Source organism: Tauraco erythrolophus, chromosome 9 (assembly GCF_009769465.1).
Source record: "Tauraco erythrolophus isolate bTauEry1 chromosome 9, bTauEry1.pri, whole genome shotgun sequence".
In the NCBI taxonomy this organism is placed as follows: domain Eukaryota; kingdom Metazoa; phylum Chordata; class Aves; order Musophagiformes; family Musophagidae; genus Tauraco; species Tauraco erythrolophus.
In genome coordinates this window covers 3694106-3713203 of record NC_141473.1, presented here as the reverse complement: position 1 = coordinate 3713203, position 19098 = coordinate 3694106, and the positions used below count along the sequence as shown (strand labels likewise).

At 41.0% G+C, this 19098-nt stretch overlaps 1 protein-coding gene across 1 annotated transcript in view; it reads right to left on the bottom strand.

Annotated features, from left to right (window-relative positions):
• ADAM12 (ADAM metallopeptidase domain 12) overlaps positions 1-19098 on the bottom strand; it is a 193602-nt gene that overhangs the window by 12305 nt on the left and 162199 nt on the right. The window contains exons 13-17 of the mRNA XM_086617005.1: positions 13711-13800; positions 12281-12476; positions 4550-4658; positions 4245-4443; positions 1421-1498 (exon numbers count right to left, since the gene is read on the bottom strand). Of these exons, the coding sequence (XP_086473131.1) occupies positions 1421-1498; positions 4245-4443; positions 4550-4658; positions 12281-12476; positions 13711-13800 (672 nt within the window). The remainder of the gene's footprint in view (positions 1-1420; positions 1499-4244; positions 4444-4549; positions 4659-12280; positions 12477-13710; positions 13801-19098) is intronic.

Sequence of the window (19098 nt, the reverse complement as noted above, 5' to 3'; positions counted from 1 at the left end):
CATTAACAGCCTGTTCCCGCTGATCAGAGCAGGAGTAGCCGGTAGACTCATGGCTTCTTCCTCAGGAGGTCTCACAGTCCCAAACACCCCTCAAAACACGAGCTGCTTTTTATTTCCTGTTGCTACCACCCAAGCAGTGACCAAGTGGAGGCCAAAGCGCCATGCTCTGTCAAGAGAATACACAAACTGAACGGGCCAAAAATTTTGTTGCACGAGAGAGATGGCACAGTCACATGTGGATGCTCAAATTGATTTTTAAATAAAGCTTTTTGGGCTTAGGGCTAGTTGTCAATATGGTCCTAAATTCTGTGCTACCACTGATCTACCAGCACCATGGAGAAACCAGACACTAGATTAATAAATGGGTTTCTCAGTAAAATGCTAGTTATTTCACAAGAGTTTGCAAATATGCATTTTTCTGGCCAGATCAGCTGGCAGGCTTTCGGAAAGACTATACTGGCCGTGTCTCCAGAGTATTAAAATATTCACATAGCTTAGACCAGCTATGGTCATGTGAAATGCACAAAAAACCCCAGATTTACTTTTCCAAGACAGCAAGATAATTAAAAATATCATTTGTTAAGCATTATTTTTAAATTAAAGCACTACAGGAGTTCCCATCTACGATTCCACAAGGTCAGGTTTTGCTCCTCAGGAGTCACCAGAGGTTCTCCTTTGTACAGACATAAAGATGCTGTTTAAGCTGATGCTTAGTGTGTCAACACTGCACAGTTTTTCAAATGTAGGATGATAAATAAGTTAAAGCAAATTAAAATCTCTTCTCGGGAGAGGACAGAGAATTTTCTGTGGCTCTTCCAATGTGGTTGCCACAGCTTTTCACAGGAACAAATAGCAAATCGAGGTTAATAAGGCATAGCTTGACATAATTAACATTTTTCATAATATAGACTAGGTTTCAAAACACTTTGATATTATTAACCGATATCATCAAATTTTCTCATCCTGCACCACTTTCATGCCATGAAACTCATCAATATGGTTTTACTTTATTTTAGTACTTTTGGAAATGATTTTCCATTTGACTCTCAATTCAAACGCATATTTTAATTTCTCTATATCCACATAGAAACTGTATTTTTTGAAATGTTAATAGGAATTCTTCATGAAGGAAGGTTAGACTTTGAATTGCTTTGAAGAAGACAGAATTCCTTTTTATCACAGACTGTTAATTAAGAACAAGATAATTACTACCTGATAAATATTTCTTTGTTAAATAAAAATAATTTCATTGCTTGCAGTTCGTATAAGAGACACTCATAATGGAAATACATAATAAAAAAGTATTGCAGTGACTTTGATATATCAAAAACAATCATAGATCCCAAAGCTAGTAAGTAAAATGATTTATTGTCCAGTGTTTATTGACTGATTGTAAAAAAAGTGTTCCTATAATGCTTACTCCACGTCCGTGGCACTTTGTGGCACATTTATGTACACCAAAAACACTCGTATTCTGGCACCGGCGATTAAGGCAAATCTGTAAAATAATAGAAAAGGAGTTTTAATAGAGACAGAACTGCTGGTGCTCACAAGGCATCGTAGAATCATAGAATCATAGGCTGGAAGGGACCTTAGAGATCATCTAATCCAACCTCCCTGTCATGGGCAGGGACGCCTCTCAACTAGATCAGGCTACTCAAGGCTCCATCCAACCTGGCTTTGAACACCTCCAGGGAGGTGTTCACCATCCACAACCTCTCTGGGCAATTTATTCCAAAGTCTCACCACCCTCGTACTGAAGCATTTCTTCCTAAGACCTAGTCTAAATCTGTTCTCCTTCAACTTAAACCCATTTCCCCTTGTCCTATCAGTGGACACTCTTGTAAAAAGTCCCTCCTCATGTCCCTCTCCAGCTCTCTGTACATCTCATCCATCGATGGCTCTTGTAGCAGTTCCAGATTTCCCAATGCAACTGCTGCATTGACAACGTTACACCGACAAAAAGGTAAGGACACCAGAACTCGGTGTCTTCTTCTTCTTCTGCCTTTGTAAGTCTTCTAGACTTGTGGAAGCAGAATGCCGCTCTCGATGGGCATCCTGGCCAATACGGAATTTCAGACATAGTTCGTATGTGGTTGATATGCTGAGCTCGGGTAAATAAACACTCACAGTTCACTGAAGTGGAACTTGTGTTGAGCCACTGGGGTTTTGGGTTTTTTTTTTAAGCCAATTTAAAAACCAGTAATTTGCATTTTTTCAGAAAGGAATGCATTGGGGAGGATTGTTTCATGTACCTGATCTGGCTGCGTTCATGTCTTCAAGCAGCAGATGACTCCTCAGGGAAGGTTCAGGTCCCCTCATGGTGTGAATTAGCACAGTTCTATCAACAGCACAATACTTATCCGTGCTAGTACAGACCCTGAACCCAGGACAGCCTGCATATTTAGCTGAGGATATATAGGGGCTCATCAGTGTTCTTCAGCAAAACTGAGGCCTTTCTAAGCGTTTTCCCGAGCTAAACAAGCTATGGTCAAACATAAACCAACCATCTTTAAAGTGTAATACTTTAAGTGTAATCTTATAGAAAATGGAAGTAAACAAAGAGCACATGCAAAGTAATAAAATTCAATTTTTTTTTCCCCAGTCATTACAGGTAAACTTTGCCAATATAGCTGAAAATTGAGGTAAAGCAAGATTAGTACCATCTAACAATACTATCAAACAATCAAATGACTGATGAAGATGTCAGTAATGAGAAGTTATCCCACTCAAAAGCGAAAAAAAAAAGAAGAAATTAGGAGTGGAATAACTGTTACTATGCTATGTTGACCAAAAGAAAAAATAAAATAAAATCACTGCACAATTTTGCTCATGTTTAACTGCAGTTCAGTTCAGTAGTACTAAAAGTCAGTTACAATCATTAGCATTAAGCAGGGAATAGTGTTGAAGGAGACGACAGGGATGCTTAATCAGGGCACTTATCCCCTGGGGAGAAGGAAAAATGGAAAGGAAATTAGAGTGAATTAGCATCAACATGCACGCATGTAGAGAATATGGTCTGATTACAGCAGTATTCACAATTCAAATATTCATAGTGCAGTAGCTGACAGAATTTGGATCACATTAAAATGGCTGCATTTCAAAGTGTGTATCTTCAGCTTAGAAAACTCAAGAATATTTAAATTCATATTCTTAATCCATAATACAAATGCACTAATGTTCTCAGAGTAAAACATACAATTTCATAAGTATTAGCCTGTGTATTCTACAGTGTGTATGTGTATGATTAGATAGATTAGAAAGATTAAATGCTCATTAGTAAAACATAATGGGGTGCTTTCCCAGCATTGAATTTTCTTTGAAAAGACATTTTATAACAGATTGACTCAGAAACATTGTAAGGGTTGTTTTCCTGTTTTCCCAGTTTCACTAGGGACATATTTTAAACCTGTTCCCAATGCAGGGTGATAATCCAACATAACTCAAAAGCATTCAGAAATTCAGAGGCTTATTTGAATTTACCACAAATTATCAAAGCACTTATTTTTTTTCTTATTGCAAGTAATCCACTGAGGGTATGGAAACCTTCTTCATTTCAATAGCTCTTGGACTGCTTTCCATTGCTCCTTCCTGTAAACTCAGGGCTGTCTCCCACCTTCCTCTGTTCCTTTTCTCAGGAAAGAGAGCCTACGAGAGCCATATGAAACTTGGACTACATTCACATTGGGTAATTCACAAAGGTTGCAAAATATGATTGCAAAAATCAGTTTCAGTGGCTGAACATCAATGAGTTTATATTTTTCTAATAATGCATATAGAGATAGCTTTTTCTGAAAAAAAAAAAAAAAAAAAAAAGGAGGATGGCCATGATCAGCAGATATAATACATTTTGAAACCTGAAGTGAAGTTAATAACAATTTTGCAATGCCGTAGACACTGGGAAAGCAAATACTTTGAACTCCTCAGAAATTCATTAACAATCCTGTGATGTATTTTGCTGTACTTATTTTGCAGAAAACCTCTAGCCTACACAGACAGATCCTTGGGACTATCCTCAGAAAAACAGTTATAAACTTAAGCAACTCGCATTGCATCTGCAAATCTGTGATCCAGAATAGTGGTCGAAAAAAGAAGGGAGTAAAAACCTGACTCAGTGTGAGCATGAGAAACAATTATTTTATGGAGAAAAAAAAAAACCACAAAGCAAAAACTGGTCAGTTTAGTACAAAACAGTTGGCAGCATGAGGGTAGTTCTCCTTGTTTAGGAGCATTTCAGAACTTACTTTTCCATCTTCACACTTGGTTCCTGACAGCACAAGACCAGGATCGGGCATATCATCACCCAAATACACGTGGGTACCACGACACAAGATCTTGCCACCTTCCTGAAGTGGGATATTAGTTTCTATGGAAACAGCATTGGTACCAATCACAGGTCGATTTGCTCCCCCTTGACACTGAATTTTTCCACATTTAGCATCTCTGAAGGAAATAAACAAAACCAAAGATGAGTTAGATAATTTTGAATGTTACCAGCCCTCTCCCACCACCATGCATCTGCTCCTGTGGTTGTAGGGAAAGACCCTACCTGGGTTCACATTTAGCAAAGGAGCTCTTGGAGTCTTTGCCACAGTTGCCATATGGATCACCTGCGGAATTGACTCTCTCGAAGCAAATCCCAGGAGCAGGTTTCGCACCTGAAACAAAACCTCATCAGATCTTTCATCTCATACAAGGTGTTTTTAATAATTTTCTTTGAGCTCCGCTGATGCTTTAGGGGAAGGCAAGATGTGATCTGCATATTGATGAAGCACAACAAAACAGTGGTGCTGGATCAGCATGCTAATTGAAGAGCCTGAACATGCGGGTTTTCCACTGTTATTTGTCTCTCTTGGCAATGCTGAGCAATAGACAATGCAGAACTCATTCTCTTTTCAGAATTTCTCTAGATGATATCCCTCTTGTGAATTCTCCTAGGACACAAAAAACTTTTCGCTAATGCCAAACCTAGTTTGGTGAAGAAAGACAAAGGCCAGCTGGTAAGTTAACTCCCTTCTTTTTACAGGAGTCCATGTGATTCTAGTGAGAACCCAAGAGATGAAGCCAAAGAAAATACTTTTCAAGAAAAGCCTTTTAAAGCACAATTCAGAACAACAAGAAGCCAGAAGAAAATTCCAGTTGCAAACTAGAGTGCTATGCAACTGTAAAAACACAACCACGTGCCATAGCAAAGAGAATACGCTGCTGTTAGCTCAAGCTAATGTACTGGGGACAGGAGAGAACCCATTCCCACCTTAATCCTCAGTAAATTCACTTCTGAGAGGAAAGACTGACTTGAAAGAAGGGTCATTTCTACCATGGAGGTAGTAGCAGTAATCTGGGAAGACAAGCAGCATCTGGTTCTTATCTACCGTAGCCTTTTATGATGGAGACATATCCTAACAGCAAAGGAACTTCCCTGATGGGAGTAGTACTGGAAATGTCTGTGCAGACAGATTACTCATCCCTATGTTTTAGAAGCTAAAAGGTACAGTTAGAACATCTATTCTAATGTCTATTCTAATGCCTTATACAATCTCCTGTCCATTTTTCCCAGATTATGACCAAGTAGTAAATATTTCCTAGAGGAACACACACATGTTCATCTGAAAAGTCTAAGAGGTGGAGGATCTACTTCCTTGGTTTGACAGTTGCAATGATTAATTAGTTAATTTACTAGAAATTAGTCTGTTCTAATGTGAACCGTGGCTTTTATTTCCAGCCAATAATTGCTGCTCTTGGTAAGATTAACAGGCCCTTTGCTAGGGCCCTTTACTACCCCATATCTTCTTTCCATGAAGATAATTAATAGCACAACCAAGTCCTTGCCAACATTTCAACTACTCCTCTAGACTCCGAGGTCGTAAGGAGATACACTGGCTAAAACTCTTAATGGATATCTGCTAGATACCTTTTTGTACTTCTGACAGATCAGCCAGACTAAACCAAAAAGGAACTGGCAACAAATGATGTGATAGCCTAAAGGCTGAGAATATACCATTTCTACCACGTCCCCTGATCTTTAACAGAGACAGAATATCTGAGTTAACGTTACTTTTTTTTTTTTCAAATGTTTTGAGCCACTTCCAAGTGTGTATGCCTCTAACTGTGGGTAAAACATATCATTTATTTAAACCATCCTGAAGATTACATTTCAAAGACTTTAAAGAGGAAGAAGGTCTTTTTTAAAAAACAGGGTCAAATTCCTGGAGAAGAAAATACAAATATGATTGTAAAACTTCCAGTTATTGTGGATCTTTTCGCTAATAATTCAGAGATTAAAGCCACAATTAATTATCTGCATTTCACAGTCAGAAGCTTGACTAATACTATATACTGCTGAACAGCAATCTAATGCTTTTAAGGACAAAATATTAAAACTTGGAGAGGCTTAAGATGGCACCATCTTTTCCTTCTAACATTTTTACATACTGAAACTGGAAAACTCAGAAAGAAAGGCACAGAAGGAACAGAATATGAGCTGCAGGTTCCCTGGAGAGCAGGACAAGAGCTTGAAATTCTTTGGAAGATTACGATCAAGCTTGCTGAGTTCAGACTATTTCTCAAATCTGGAACTATTAAAAGGGACTCACATAGGATTCTTTCACTTCTTTTCATTAAACCACAAGCAATAATCAAAAAATCAACAAAAGCATCCAGACCAGGCACTGTACAAAAAGCAAAATTAAATTTTCCATTTTCATCATGCAGATTCCTCCTCATCTTTCCAGGGCAGGCACGTTAACTATTCAGCCTGATACAAACGTTAACATGTGCATATACTATGGGAAGGGGAGGGAAGGAAAAAACATGCTGTAAGCAACAAGTCAAGTAAAACTGCTTTTTCTCCCACAGCTGCAAAGACCGACTTGCTCAGACCTACCTCGCCAAAGAAATAACCCACCCTTGTCTACCATGATCATATGCAATTGCTATGGGTCTCATTTTTTCTTGGCCAGGAGACTTGTGCCCCAACTAGTTCAGCCCACGACGTATCATTGTGATGACTAGAAGCTTCCTTGGAGATGTGTTGGCAGCAGCCCAGAGCACAGACACGCTTTCCCCAGAGCGGTGTGTGGCTCCAAAAGCTGCCAAACCCAAAATCGATGCTCGTGCCCTGTGCTTTGACTGCAAGCAACCTAACTGAGCCTTATTTAAAAAAATGGTGTTAAAAAGAGAAAGGGCTCACTGAAATACTAAGGCAGTTTAAGGTATTTATCTTCCTCTTTCACCTGGTGGAACTTTTTTTGTTTGGTTGGGTTTTTTTGAATGTAGAAGTCGAGCGTGCCACACATGATGGAAAGCAGCCCGCAGGAAGAAGAACACATCTGCAGCATCCTTGCAGGGCTCAGACAGTGAGCTTTAACTCCAACCAATAATTCTTGACAAGAAAAAACATCTCATGGAGTACAAAAAAATGCTCCCCTGCCAGGCTCGGAGCAGTCTGTGTACGAAAACACCTGGTACCCAATGATCATCTGTGGCTTGGAGACCAAAATCTAGTTTCAATATCTGTCTTTGGTATCAAACCAAAACACACTGTTGCTTGGGATTCAGATGGCTGTTCCTTCTCCTGACTGGTTTCTCACAATATTTGGACTTTTTTATAGATGAAAACATATCAGAGTGTAAGAAGCTGAACAGATGGAGCTACCAAGTTAAAAGGAGGATTTCAGAGGATGCTTAAGGAAGAGAATTGTAATGTGTTTCTGGAGGAAACCCATTTATCATGATTGCACCATACAAACGGAAGCAGAAAGTCCTGTCTTTCTCTATTTTGCTGCCTCTACAGGCAAAGCCAAAATGATTTGTGAAAGATTTCCAGTGGCTATGAAGTGCTTTGAGCTGGATGAGCAGAGTTTATTTCACTTTGCTATTGATAATTATAGTATGGTGACCCTGTAATTAAGGTCCTGTCAGCCTTTCCATGCCAAGCCTTAGTCAAGGGACTAAATCAGCCATTTGAAACTGCACAAGGTCAAAGCTCACCACTGCAGTTGTCAGCCTGGAGACTTTGTTTTTTCTCCAAATGTGTATATTGATGATCCCACTTCTTTCCCTACACGGTTGGGAAAAAAAGAGATGTTTTACGCTTTCGGAAGCGATACAGAAATGCTGTGTCATTTCAGATCAGTGCAAGACCTGCTGCAATGAGAAAATACCGTTACGGTCTCCCGAAAGAGAAGAGAGAAATTTCTGACCATGGTGCTGATTCCAAGAACAGAGAAACACCCGTTATCAAGCTGACAGCGGAAAAGAAAGATATTTCAATTCAGTTCCCAACATTGTCTCAAGATTTATTTTAAAAAATAAATATACAGTGTTTATGGGTGTGGAGGGGGGAAAAAAACCACCCTGTGAGTAAAAGACTGGAGTTCTGTTGCTCAAAGTGCACCAACAAGCACGACAAAAAATTTATAAATAAACATAAGCATAAAAATACAGTTCTCTGTCACGTGATTTGTGCCTGGATTTTATATCTCATTCAGTTTGTTTTACTGCACTGATGATGCAAAGCAAACTTTCCACAAGATCCCCTTGGCCTCTCCCTTCATCTTGGAGATCCCTGTTGTAAAGTCCGTGCAAGAGCAAGATGGGGTCACGCTGTTTTTTTTTTCATTTAAGGACTACGCTGGCTCTTACTAGCTCTGAAAATATGGCTTAAGCCCTTTCCCATCTCAAAAAAGGAAGGCTTGGTCATAAATCTGTGAGGATCAAAATAGTTCGATTTTACTGGATGGATTCAAATGTTTACAGTGCTTGGAACAAGTAGTAGTTTTGCAAAAGAGTTGATGATGGTTTGGTCAGCTAACGTAGAGGAGAAGCCTAAGCGCTACTCTTAGCACTGCTTCTTAGCTAAGCCTTGTATTTTTGGCATTCTTCCGAACCTCAGATCTGTCTAGATCCCAGATTACAGCTGTCCGAGATGTAGACTGAACCGGGTTTGCCTCTACCAGGCAGAGTTCCCAGGATTATGCACGTTATTGTGACCCTTCTCCAGTGTTCTTGCTACCTTCTGCATTTTCTTCTACTCAGAACAACTCGCCTAAAAAAACCCAGGATTTGCAGAAAACACACAAGCCACGTTAGCCTCTATTTTGCCTACGGGGTTGTACCTGGAAAAAACTTCAAAGCTCTTACCCCAGTGACAGGCCTTGCTAACAAATATTGACATTAAAATTAAGATTGTTCCTGCCTAAACAAACGGCCATGTCTATGCAACAAATTTAAGTATGTTCTAATCATTAAGTCAATGCCTGCCATTGGCTTCCCCAAATCATTGATTTTTTTTCCTCTCGGGGAAAAGTGTGAAAACACACTGACAAACATCTCCTTTCCTTCCCTAAAGAATCATTTTCTTGTCAATGTAGAAAAAGCCTTGAGGCTACAGCTGAGAATCTTCTGTTCCTTGGTAATCAATAATTTCTCTCTCTTAAATAGCTTTATCAGTGTATGTAGTTGCTCCTGGAAAATGCCAATGGAGTACCAGACATTACACAGATGCAGTACTATCGATGTATCTTTCAGTCACACTTCTATCAATAAGTCAGGTTAGTGCTATTTGATATTTTTGAATATGAAAAAAAAAAAAAGGTCGCAAGCAATTCATGCATGTTGCTCCTAGAAGAGAAAAAAATTACACAAATTAAGTTCAGAGAAAGAGTAGAGAAATTTGCGTGTTCTGGGAATGAACTTGGTCTTTAAGAGGAATTTATGGCTATTTTCAGATACTGTCCCCAGGTGCTCCTCCCCTCTTTCACTCCAAGCTTTCCATGCAGATAGGGAATAGCAAAAAATATTCCTCCATTTGTTGAAAGTAACAAAAAACCCCAAGGAAATGCAAGTACTTCTGTCTGGAAACAGATTCCTATCGCTCAGCTTAATGTTGACAAGCTCTGACAGTGCTCATCACTTTTCTTTAACTAGATCTAAAAATATTAAGATTGATGTTTATTATTGGTCCACTGGACATCTGTAATCTGATGAATAAAGATAGATATTCAAAAAAAGACAGTGATAAGGAATTCAATATACTGAATATTATTTTAAGAAAAGTTATTGTATTTTGTTCTGCATGGCTTTCTCCCACTGGGAAGAAGAAAAAAGGAATTAATGTAAATGAACTTTACAGTATAGATTTCTTTTTAAAAAAACCACACAACTACTCCTTCCCTCCAACACACACAGTTGTTAAAAACGATTTTCATCAATTACAACAGTCTGGTAAAAGGTTCAAATGTATCTTTTTGAAATGAAGTCCAGAGACAACATCTTAGAATGCCAAGTCTCTCTTTTTGCTGCAAGCAAGGCTGGAAGGAAACTTTACAAATCTGTCCCATGATACTTTTCTGACTGCGTGGCCCACCATAGCCCTATTCCCATTCCACCCCACATCTGCCAGCTCATACTCCAACCAGATGTGATCAAGTGGTGGATATTCACATCCCTAGTCTTATAACCCAGAACACAGGCCTTGGTTTTTGCTTGAACCCTATCTGCTACACTGCTTGAAGGTTTATTTTACTGGCATTATTTCCAACAATATGATCAGAATCAAGCCTTTCAGTTCAGGTTTCGCAATGTCCCATCCTCCATTTCAAAATCTTTATCCTTGGGTATTCCCAAGACAAATAGGGGTATTCCAGTTAAAGTCTGTTTGAGCTCTGTTCTTAACAAAGTCATCCTTCTCATAAGCAGACCCCCGTTGCCTTGACCACTGGAGACTCCATGCACAGCAGTGCCCATATTGAATAGTCCCAAGAAGAAAGACAAGAAAGAATTAGGGGAGCCCGGGGGTTTGGAGGATGTGCTGCGTTAAGAAACAGACCTGGCAAGGGAGCTGCAGCAACTCAGCTCTCTGACCTTTAGCTGAATTTTTCTCAGCGACTGAAATTATTAACAGTCTGACCGAGTAACTTTCCATGGCATGGGAAACTGGTTCATAAGGAGATTTTGCTTTATACAAGAGAAAATGTCTGTGTGTCCAGGGTATTAAAAATCCCAGTATGACTAAGACTGGAGGCTATAATTGTACATGCCTATATGAGCTCATTTTAACTCTACGACGTGAGTGGGATTTGGAGTAGATCAGATGCACGGTTTGCTCTACATGGGGAGTTTAATTTTGAACTGGAACTCTTCTAACATGCTCTTATACCCACATGACCAAGCTAACTTGCTAACTGCATCAGCAGCATTATTTCTTGAGATGCTTTAATGCTCTTTAAAACAAAAATTGCGAATGGTCCAAGTCCCTGTGAAGGTAACAGATAAATCCTTCAATAGACTTCTGATGAGGGTTTTGACCAAGTGAAACAGCCGTGTGTCACTATATTGATACATAAGTTTTAAAATAGAGTTGAAGGCAGAGAGATACTCAACTTAAAAAGGCTAAAGGAGCTGGAAAAGTTCGTTTAAAAGAAATAATTAAATCTAATTCTAAATAACTCTTCTCTTCAGGAGAGGTAAAAGTGGTTTTCCCATCTGCGAGAGGGTGCAAATGAGATGCTGAAGGAGACATGAGTTGTCCCCAGCGATGCAGGAGGTGACAGCAAAATGCTGAGTTACTACTTGCATTTCAGCGGAAGGGCCACAGGACATCACAGAAAGGTGAACGGCTTTCCTGGGATATCACCTGCTTAGGATAACCCAAGAGCTCGTGCTACTAGATTTTTTGCAAAAAGCAAGTAAATTCCCATGGGAGAATAAAATCTCTTTCTGCTTCAGTGGACACTCTGCTAAGAGTACTGTCAGGAGGCAGGTTTACAGGTAACACCAATTAATAAAATACACGCAATAATACAAGAATCTTATGCTCACGTCAAACACTGAACTCTGTTTTGGGAAGTAGACAGAAATATATGTTTTGCAGATGAGCAATTTAGAGCACAGAAGGAAGCTTACATATCAGTCTGAAAAGAGATGTGATTTCAACCCGTCAAGAGCGTTCATCACTTTGTAGGATGACATAAGGCCATATCAAAGCCAGGATTAAATGATTTGTCGAAGTTCACCTAGCCATTTGCAGCAGCGTTGCAGAATGAACCTAGTCACTGTTGCTCTCCACCCCCTGCTGCAAGGAGTGAACACGACTGCAAATCAAGGATAAAATGAATTGCAGAATGATCCCCTCATTATTCATTTCTCCATTTCAGAAAAGAATAGATACAGATTGGTACTGTATAAAATTCCTCCATCTCCATCTACAATCACACACTTTTTTTTTTTTTTTTTCCCCCAAGTCTACCTCGTAAGCAGATCTCCTGGCTCTCAGGCTCACCTTGGCCCCAGAGGGTGATGCACTGCTGCTCGTGGGTCTGGCAGATGCCGTTGTAGCAGTAGCCGTCCACCCCGTGGCACGCGTGCCCGTCGTGCAGGTACACGTTAGCCGGGCAGTGAGGGCCGGCTCCTGTGCAAAACTCCGGCAGATCACAGGAATTACTTGACTCTCTGCAAGAAATCCCCGCTGGCTTTAACTGCAAAACAAACAGAAACCCTTAACGGCCCGAATTCCCATCAATAAGAGCTGCGCAGCGCTGTAACCCGTGCAGCTTTTTCGGCTGGCTCTGCACCAACCGACCGCAGAGGACAGCATAGGGATTATGCAGCTCTTTAAATTCATTTATCTGACACGTGTGGCGAAGGGTTTGGCAGGAAGGAGGGCCAAACCGAACTCGCCGCTGCAAACATGGCTCAGGTCAGGAGGTAAATGCAGCCTGTGCCCCCTGCAACCATGCCTAAACACGGGAACGTTGGGCTGCAACGACCAAAATCAGACCAGAAACCTTTTCATCCCTATGGCTGTGACAGCACAGCAGTGACCAGGGCAGCCGGCTGGTCACGTACCGTTACGTTCTGTGTTATGGTATGGCTCACGAAGCCACCAGCCCGTCTGGCTCTGGATTCAGCTGCCTGACAGCTTCCTGGGATAGAGCTGCATTTCCTCATGGGAATGTCGCTCTGTCGGGGGCATCAAGATCTTCTTCAACTTAATTATACAACCAGTCCATGTAATCGTTCTTATCTGTCCTGATTTCTCTGGATAACTGCATTTTTTCAGAGCCGAAGGCAACTAGTAGGCAATGGTGGAATGTGCCAATGTGAACATTTGCTTATCCACAACAACGGCAAAAGATGGGCGTGCTCTGGGAGCAGCTCTGAATTTTAACTGCATCACCACAGTGCCTTTGGCAAAAAGCAAAAAGACATGAAGATTGATTTTGCTAAAAAGCATTTGCTAGCTGTTTTGATAGCTTGCTGCTACCGAGCTTTTAGGCAGATGGTTGCCACAGACACAATGGAAACTTGCTGAATGCTTTATTAGCCCATATGCAAGAGACGGTCTGAGAATTCAGGAAGGTAAACGCCTGCGGCAAGTTGGCTTTTATAGTACGTCAGGAGACCACGAGAGCTGATGATCTGCTGTTAAAACTATATATGCTGTTGACAGAATTAATATTTTAAGTCTTCCCATAAAAAGAGGGTCCAGCAATAATGACTGCTTGCCAGAGCACAACATCCATGGAAGCAGGGAAAAAATGCAAGCACACAGAAGTTCATGAAAAGAGAAGAGGTTTTGCAAATGAAGCGGCTACAAAGAGCGCAGACACCACTATGCCTGCTCTGTATCCTTGCTTACTGCCCTGCCGTCGGGAAGAGCGCGGAATTCCGCCCACCCCACACGGATGAGAAACGCATCCCCTGGATCACCTGGCAGTCTTCGCAGCAAAGGCCGTGCGCGCACACCGCTCCCGCTTTCAAAGCACAGGTGGTTGCGTTGCAGCACCGGTTCGTGCATTCCTAGACGGATAAATTTAGAGCAGACAACTTTCAGTCACAACGAGCTGTAAATCAAGAGGCTGCCCAGAGCTCTGCCAAGAAAAGCTGGGCATGAAATAACGAATTGCGCGTGAAATGCTGCGACTTGATCCAAACGGTCTTGTCTGTCCTTAGATTCAACAAGCACAATAATTGTAGTAAAACCAGAGAAGCCATCGAGGAAGGCTGGTTTATTGTGGCTAGGGATCCAATCCCAAACATCACAAACAACTCAAGTATGGATATTAGGAAAAATTTTTTTACCATGAGAGTTGTAGAACACTGGAACAGGTTGCCCAGAGAGGTGGTGGATGCTCCATCCCTGGAGACGTTCAAGGCCAGGTTGGACGAGGCCCTGAGCAACCTGATCTAGTTGGAGATATCCCTGTTCCTTGCAGGGGGGTTGGACTAGATGACCTTTGAAGGTCCCTTCCAGCCCTAACCATTCTATGATTCTATGCTGATAACAATCCTGATACAGTAGCACGGTGTTTTATTTCCACAAAAAACAGTGGAATGATTCCATTGCCTCCTGTGAGGACCCAGGACCTGTGTCACTGCCACTAAGCATCACCACTACAGCTCTCTGTTTTGTGGTAGCTGCTCACCGAGCTTCTGTATCGCACAGAGACTGGTGGCTGCCACCAAAAAAAAGCTGATGACACCATCCCATGTGATCTCTTATCAGGGTATGCCAGTAATAGAGCTTTGAGAAATTAAATGAGTATGAATTGCATTCTCAATAACTGATACATCCCAATTTCACACTAACGGATTAGATGGTGGCATGTCTGGGCTTTCACAAACTTTATTCTCAGCAGAACGAGCTAGTAAGAACTTTCAGAAAATAATGGATTTGGTTTTCCAAGCTTATGCTCACAAGCTGCAAGTTACATCAGCTGCGCCGGAATCTCATCTCTCTAACAAAAATAGCAGCAGATAAAATTGCTCTTCAGCTGTGTTAAGTCAGTTTGGCTTAACAAGGGATCACTAACAATACAGGGAACACAGGAAGAATAAGTGGGTTAGAACGATGTTCACAGCCTCTAGTTACTTTATTGGCTTTTGTAAAGCTTCCCAACTGGAAGACAGGGCTACCACTGCACTCACAAATAAACAGCAAAACGATTCGCACCATGGCACTGTTTTCTTAGATAACATCTGCCTGAATGTCCAAAGCTAACTGTGCTGCTCTGAAGCAGCAGAACGACTTCCTGCACCTATTTTTGATGGTGCCGGAAGGCAGCGGGCTATACAAACATTTCGGGGCAGCTGCTGTATTTAAGAAGTCGCGTTCCTCTGCACAGAAGCACATCTCATAAATTCACCTCAACAGCAATCTGAGAAAAGCAGAGTGGAGGAAAGCAATGTCAGTCCAATTAAGGTCCTTCTGAAACAGTCAGCTCCTATAACCCATCATCCAGCCCTGCAAAGCAATCGGCATTCCACAGGCAGACTGGGATAAAGACACAGCTCTTTGAACGATGTTACCGCAGCCTTTGAAATTTCCAATTGCTCACTCACTTATTGCTCATTGCAGGGAATGAGCTTGGTAAATAGTTTTTGTGCCTGGGCTATGAAATTGTCAGGAATGGTTTTAACATAAACAGGCAAGCAAACAGAAAAGGCTCACCAGGCTTTCGGGGGCTGGAGGCTGCTGCCCAAAACTACTGCAGTTTGCAGTTTATGATGATTAGTTATTATTCGTAACAGCAGCAATGACGGGAGTTGAGTCTCTTGGTGTAGGTCTCCTGGGCTCATCAGAGCATCTCCAACAGACTAACCCAACAGCAATTCCAGCATCACCTCCATGATGCCAGATACTGTAGACAGGACATCTTGTTTTCACTCTTGCTTTTCTGAGAATCACAGAATGGTTTGGTTTGGAAGGGACCTCCAAAGATCATCTAGTTCCAACCACCCTGTCCTGCAGGGACATCTGCTACTACATCAAGCTGCTTAAACACAAGATAGACCACATTGGGTCAGCCTATAACCCTTCCAGCCTTGTATCCCCCTGTCAGCAGCCAGCAGAAAACACTGAAGGACAAGAACATTGGAACAATGTTCTATTGGAACAGGCTGCCTAGGGAGGTGGTGGAGTCCCCATCCCTGGAGGTGTTTAAAAAACGTGTAGATTTGGTGTTGAGCAACATGGTTTAGGGACCCTGACAGTGCAGGGTGAATGGTTGGACTCAATGATCTTGAAGGTCTCTTCCAATCAGATGATTCTATGATTCTAAGAATGTCAACACACAAACATGATGCTTTCCTAGTCTCCTGGCTTTCCCTTGGCTCCACCGGCATTTTTAATACCTGAAACATTCAGTGGAAAGGAACTCCCAAATAATCAACATAGTCTGGGGAGAAGGTCCTTCTACTTATTTGAAACCTGCTATTTTCTAACTTCATTTGCACAGTTCTCACTGGGGGGCAATCGCTCCCTCCTCATTCTTTCCGTTTCAGTCATGATTTTATCAGCTTCTGTCGCATTTCCCTACATTTTCTTCTTTTCCAGCCAGAGTCCCTCCGAAACTTTGAACGACCTTATTCCTTTTCTTTCAACCTTTTTGCATTCTGCTTTATCCTTCCTGAGATCAGGGAAAGGTAGGAAAAAAACACATGTGCAGTTTCAGACGCAGCACGCTGCAGATTTATGGAGGCCCACTGGTGCTTTGTTTTGTTTTCTTATTTCTTCCCTAGTAATTTCTAACAGCCTATTTACCTTTTAGCCCACTCTTGAGCACCGAGCTGACATTTTCATGAGAATATTTATTGCAATATGAAGTCTTGTTCCTCTATGGTCAGAGTCAGCTCAGAGTCCATCATCCTATATGTGATGTTTGGAATGTGCATCACTCCGCACTGAATCCCATTTGTCATCTTAATGCCCAGTCCAGCTGTCTCGGAAGGTTCCTCCGCTGTTCTTCACAGTCAGCTTTCATCTCTACCATCCTAACTAGTATCGTCAGCAAATACAAGACTATTCTTCTTCCCAGGCTGTTTATGAATATGCTGAATTGTGTAGTCCCCAGGACACCTCTCATGGATACATCGCAGCAGATCTCCTTCCACTGAATAAAATGGATGATTTGTACCTGGTTGTATTTCCTATCTTTTAACCCAATTTTTGCCCGTGCAATGTTCTCTCATCCTACAGTTGCTTAGTCTCCTAAAGAGGTTTTGGTGAAAGGCTTTGGGCTAAAGCCTCTCTGAACTCCTAACAGGCTGCAATAACAGCATCGTCCTTTTCCATCCACTTGTTAAGTCCTCCAGAGCACTGTGATAGGTTTGTAAGACAAGATTTCCTGGCACAAAAGCTGTGTTGACTTGTCCCTGGCATGTCACAGCTGCTCAGGCACTAGCTCTTAATTACATTTGGAAGTAATTTGTCTAACTTCTGATCTACCCATTTGTAGTTTTCTGATCCTCCTTGCAGCCCGTTATAAAATTAGCCACATTTGTCACTTTTAAGTTCTCAGGGACCGAGGATTTTTTACTTTATTTTGGTTTATTTTATTTTATTTTATTCTATTCTATTTTATTTCATTCTATTTTATTTTATTCTATTTTATTTTATTCTATTTTGAGTTTTTTTTTGTTTGTTTCATTTTATTTTCCTCCTTCTATCTTTCTAAGTGTAATTTGCATTAACCCTCCTTCCAGAGACACTGTAGCATGTCAGACATTTTTTTGGTAATATAATCCAAAATGAAGTTGGAGTTTAATTGGTATAATCACCCATGGTCAAGTCTTGGCCTGGTGGTGGGCATGCCAGCATCCATTATACTCAAGAAGATGACTGATGCCTGATGCACACAAGACCGTAGCGTGGCTGGAGGTGGTCAAAGAACCCCTGTTGCATTAGTGTTTCCAGAATTGTCTGCAGGGTGGGAGGTGTGCTGCAGTCACCACTCACCATCCTTACGAATCCATCGCTGTCCTACTGCTAAGGAATGTCAGTGAGCACAGACCTCAACATGGGGCTAATGTTTTGCTTAAAGGAGAAACATCCCTACAAACCAACTCCATCTCCATATTCAGACAGCTATTTAATTCTGATCACTGATAAAATACAGCTAGCATATGGTATCGTACAGCTTTCCACGCCATAAAATATTGCAAAGCAGTTGACAAAACTCAGTTGGCAGAACTGACTGGACAGTGACTTATTAACTAATCTAACCCAGATTACAGCAGTAAATTCCAAATTAATTTGATTGGGACCAAGCTGCAGTTTTCCGATATGACTAAAAAGGAAAAGCATATAAAGAAGAGGCAAATCAAGTCGGTGCTTGCTGACGTTAAGTGGCTTTGACTTGAAAAGGTATTGCTAACATTCAAAAGTAAAAATGAGAAAGATAACTGGGTTAGAAAGACATTTGCAAGCTGCTTGCACTCTATTGACTTTAAACAAGAAGATAAGCCTGCTTCCTCCAACCTTGTTACCCTGAAGAACGAGTGAACTGTCAGGAAATCCTTATGGCTTGTGTAAATCCAATACACTGTATAGACAGGGTACAGCAATATCTCGCTGTTTTAACTGCCCCGATCTGTTTTGTCTGCAGAATCATATTTATCACAGGAAACAACTCCCTCATCTGCTGATCTATGTAATTCAGATCATCTGAGAGAACTTCAATACAGCCAATGAGCATGGGAAGTCAAAGGGATAAGGATGTTGGCTTGGATATTATTTGACCCTCAGGTTTTGCCCATCACCTCCTGATCTGAGTAGTCCTTTGACACATTCACTAAACCAAATGGAATGATCTTTGAAGTAGCAGCAATATTTTTGGGAGGCACTAAAGGCTATTTCTGTTAGTAAGGTAATCGGCTAGCGGGAAGGAAAAATCTCATAGTCAAGGAGGGAAGGGTCCTAAAAACCCTAAAAACCTTTTTTGTACCTAAATACTGAAGCTGGCTGCATTAAGGGTCCTAAAAATCCTAAAAACCTTTTTTGTACCTAAAAACTGAAGCTGGCTGCAATTAAAAAATACCTAGGCAATATTAATGTTTATACAACTATTTATATTAATATAAACATGAGCGTCTCATGTATGGAAACAAACCTTCAATTCACGCATGATATCTAGAGAAATTTGAGCAACATTAACAAATTTGTTTTGAGTTTAGCTTAGTACTTAAAGGAATCTCTGTTGTTAAGAACATGACAGTTTGGCATGGCTTGTCTGTTGGCCAACCCATAAGAGTGTTTGTTCTCCAATTGTGAGAGAACAAACAAACAATGGTTTGTTCTCCAATGTTCTCCAATGTTCT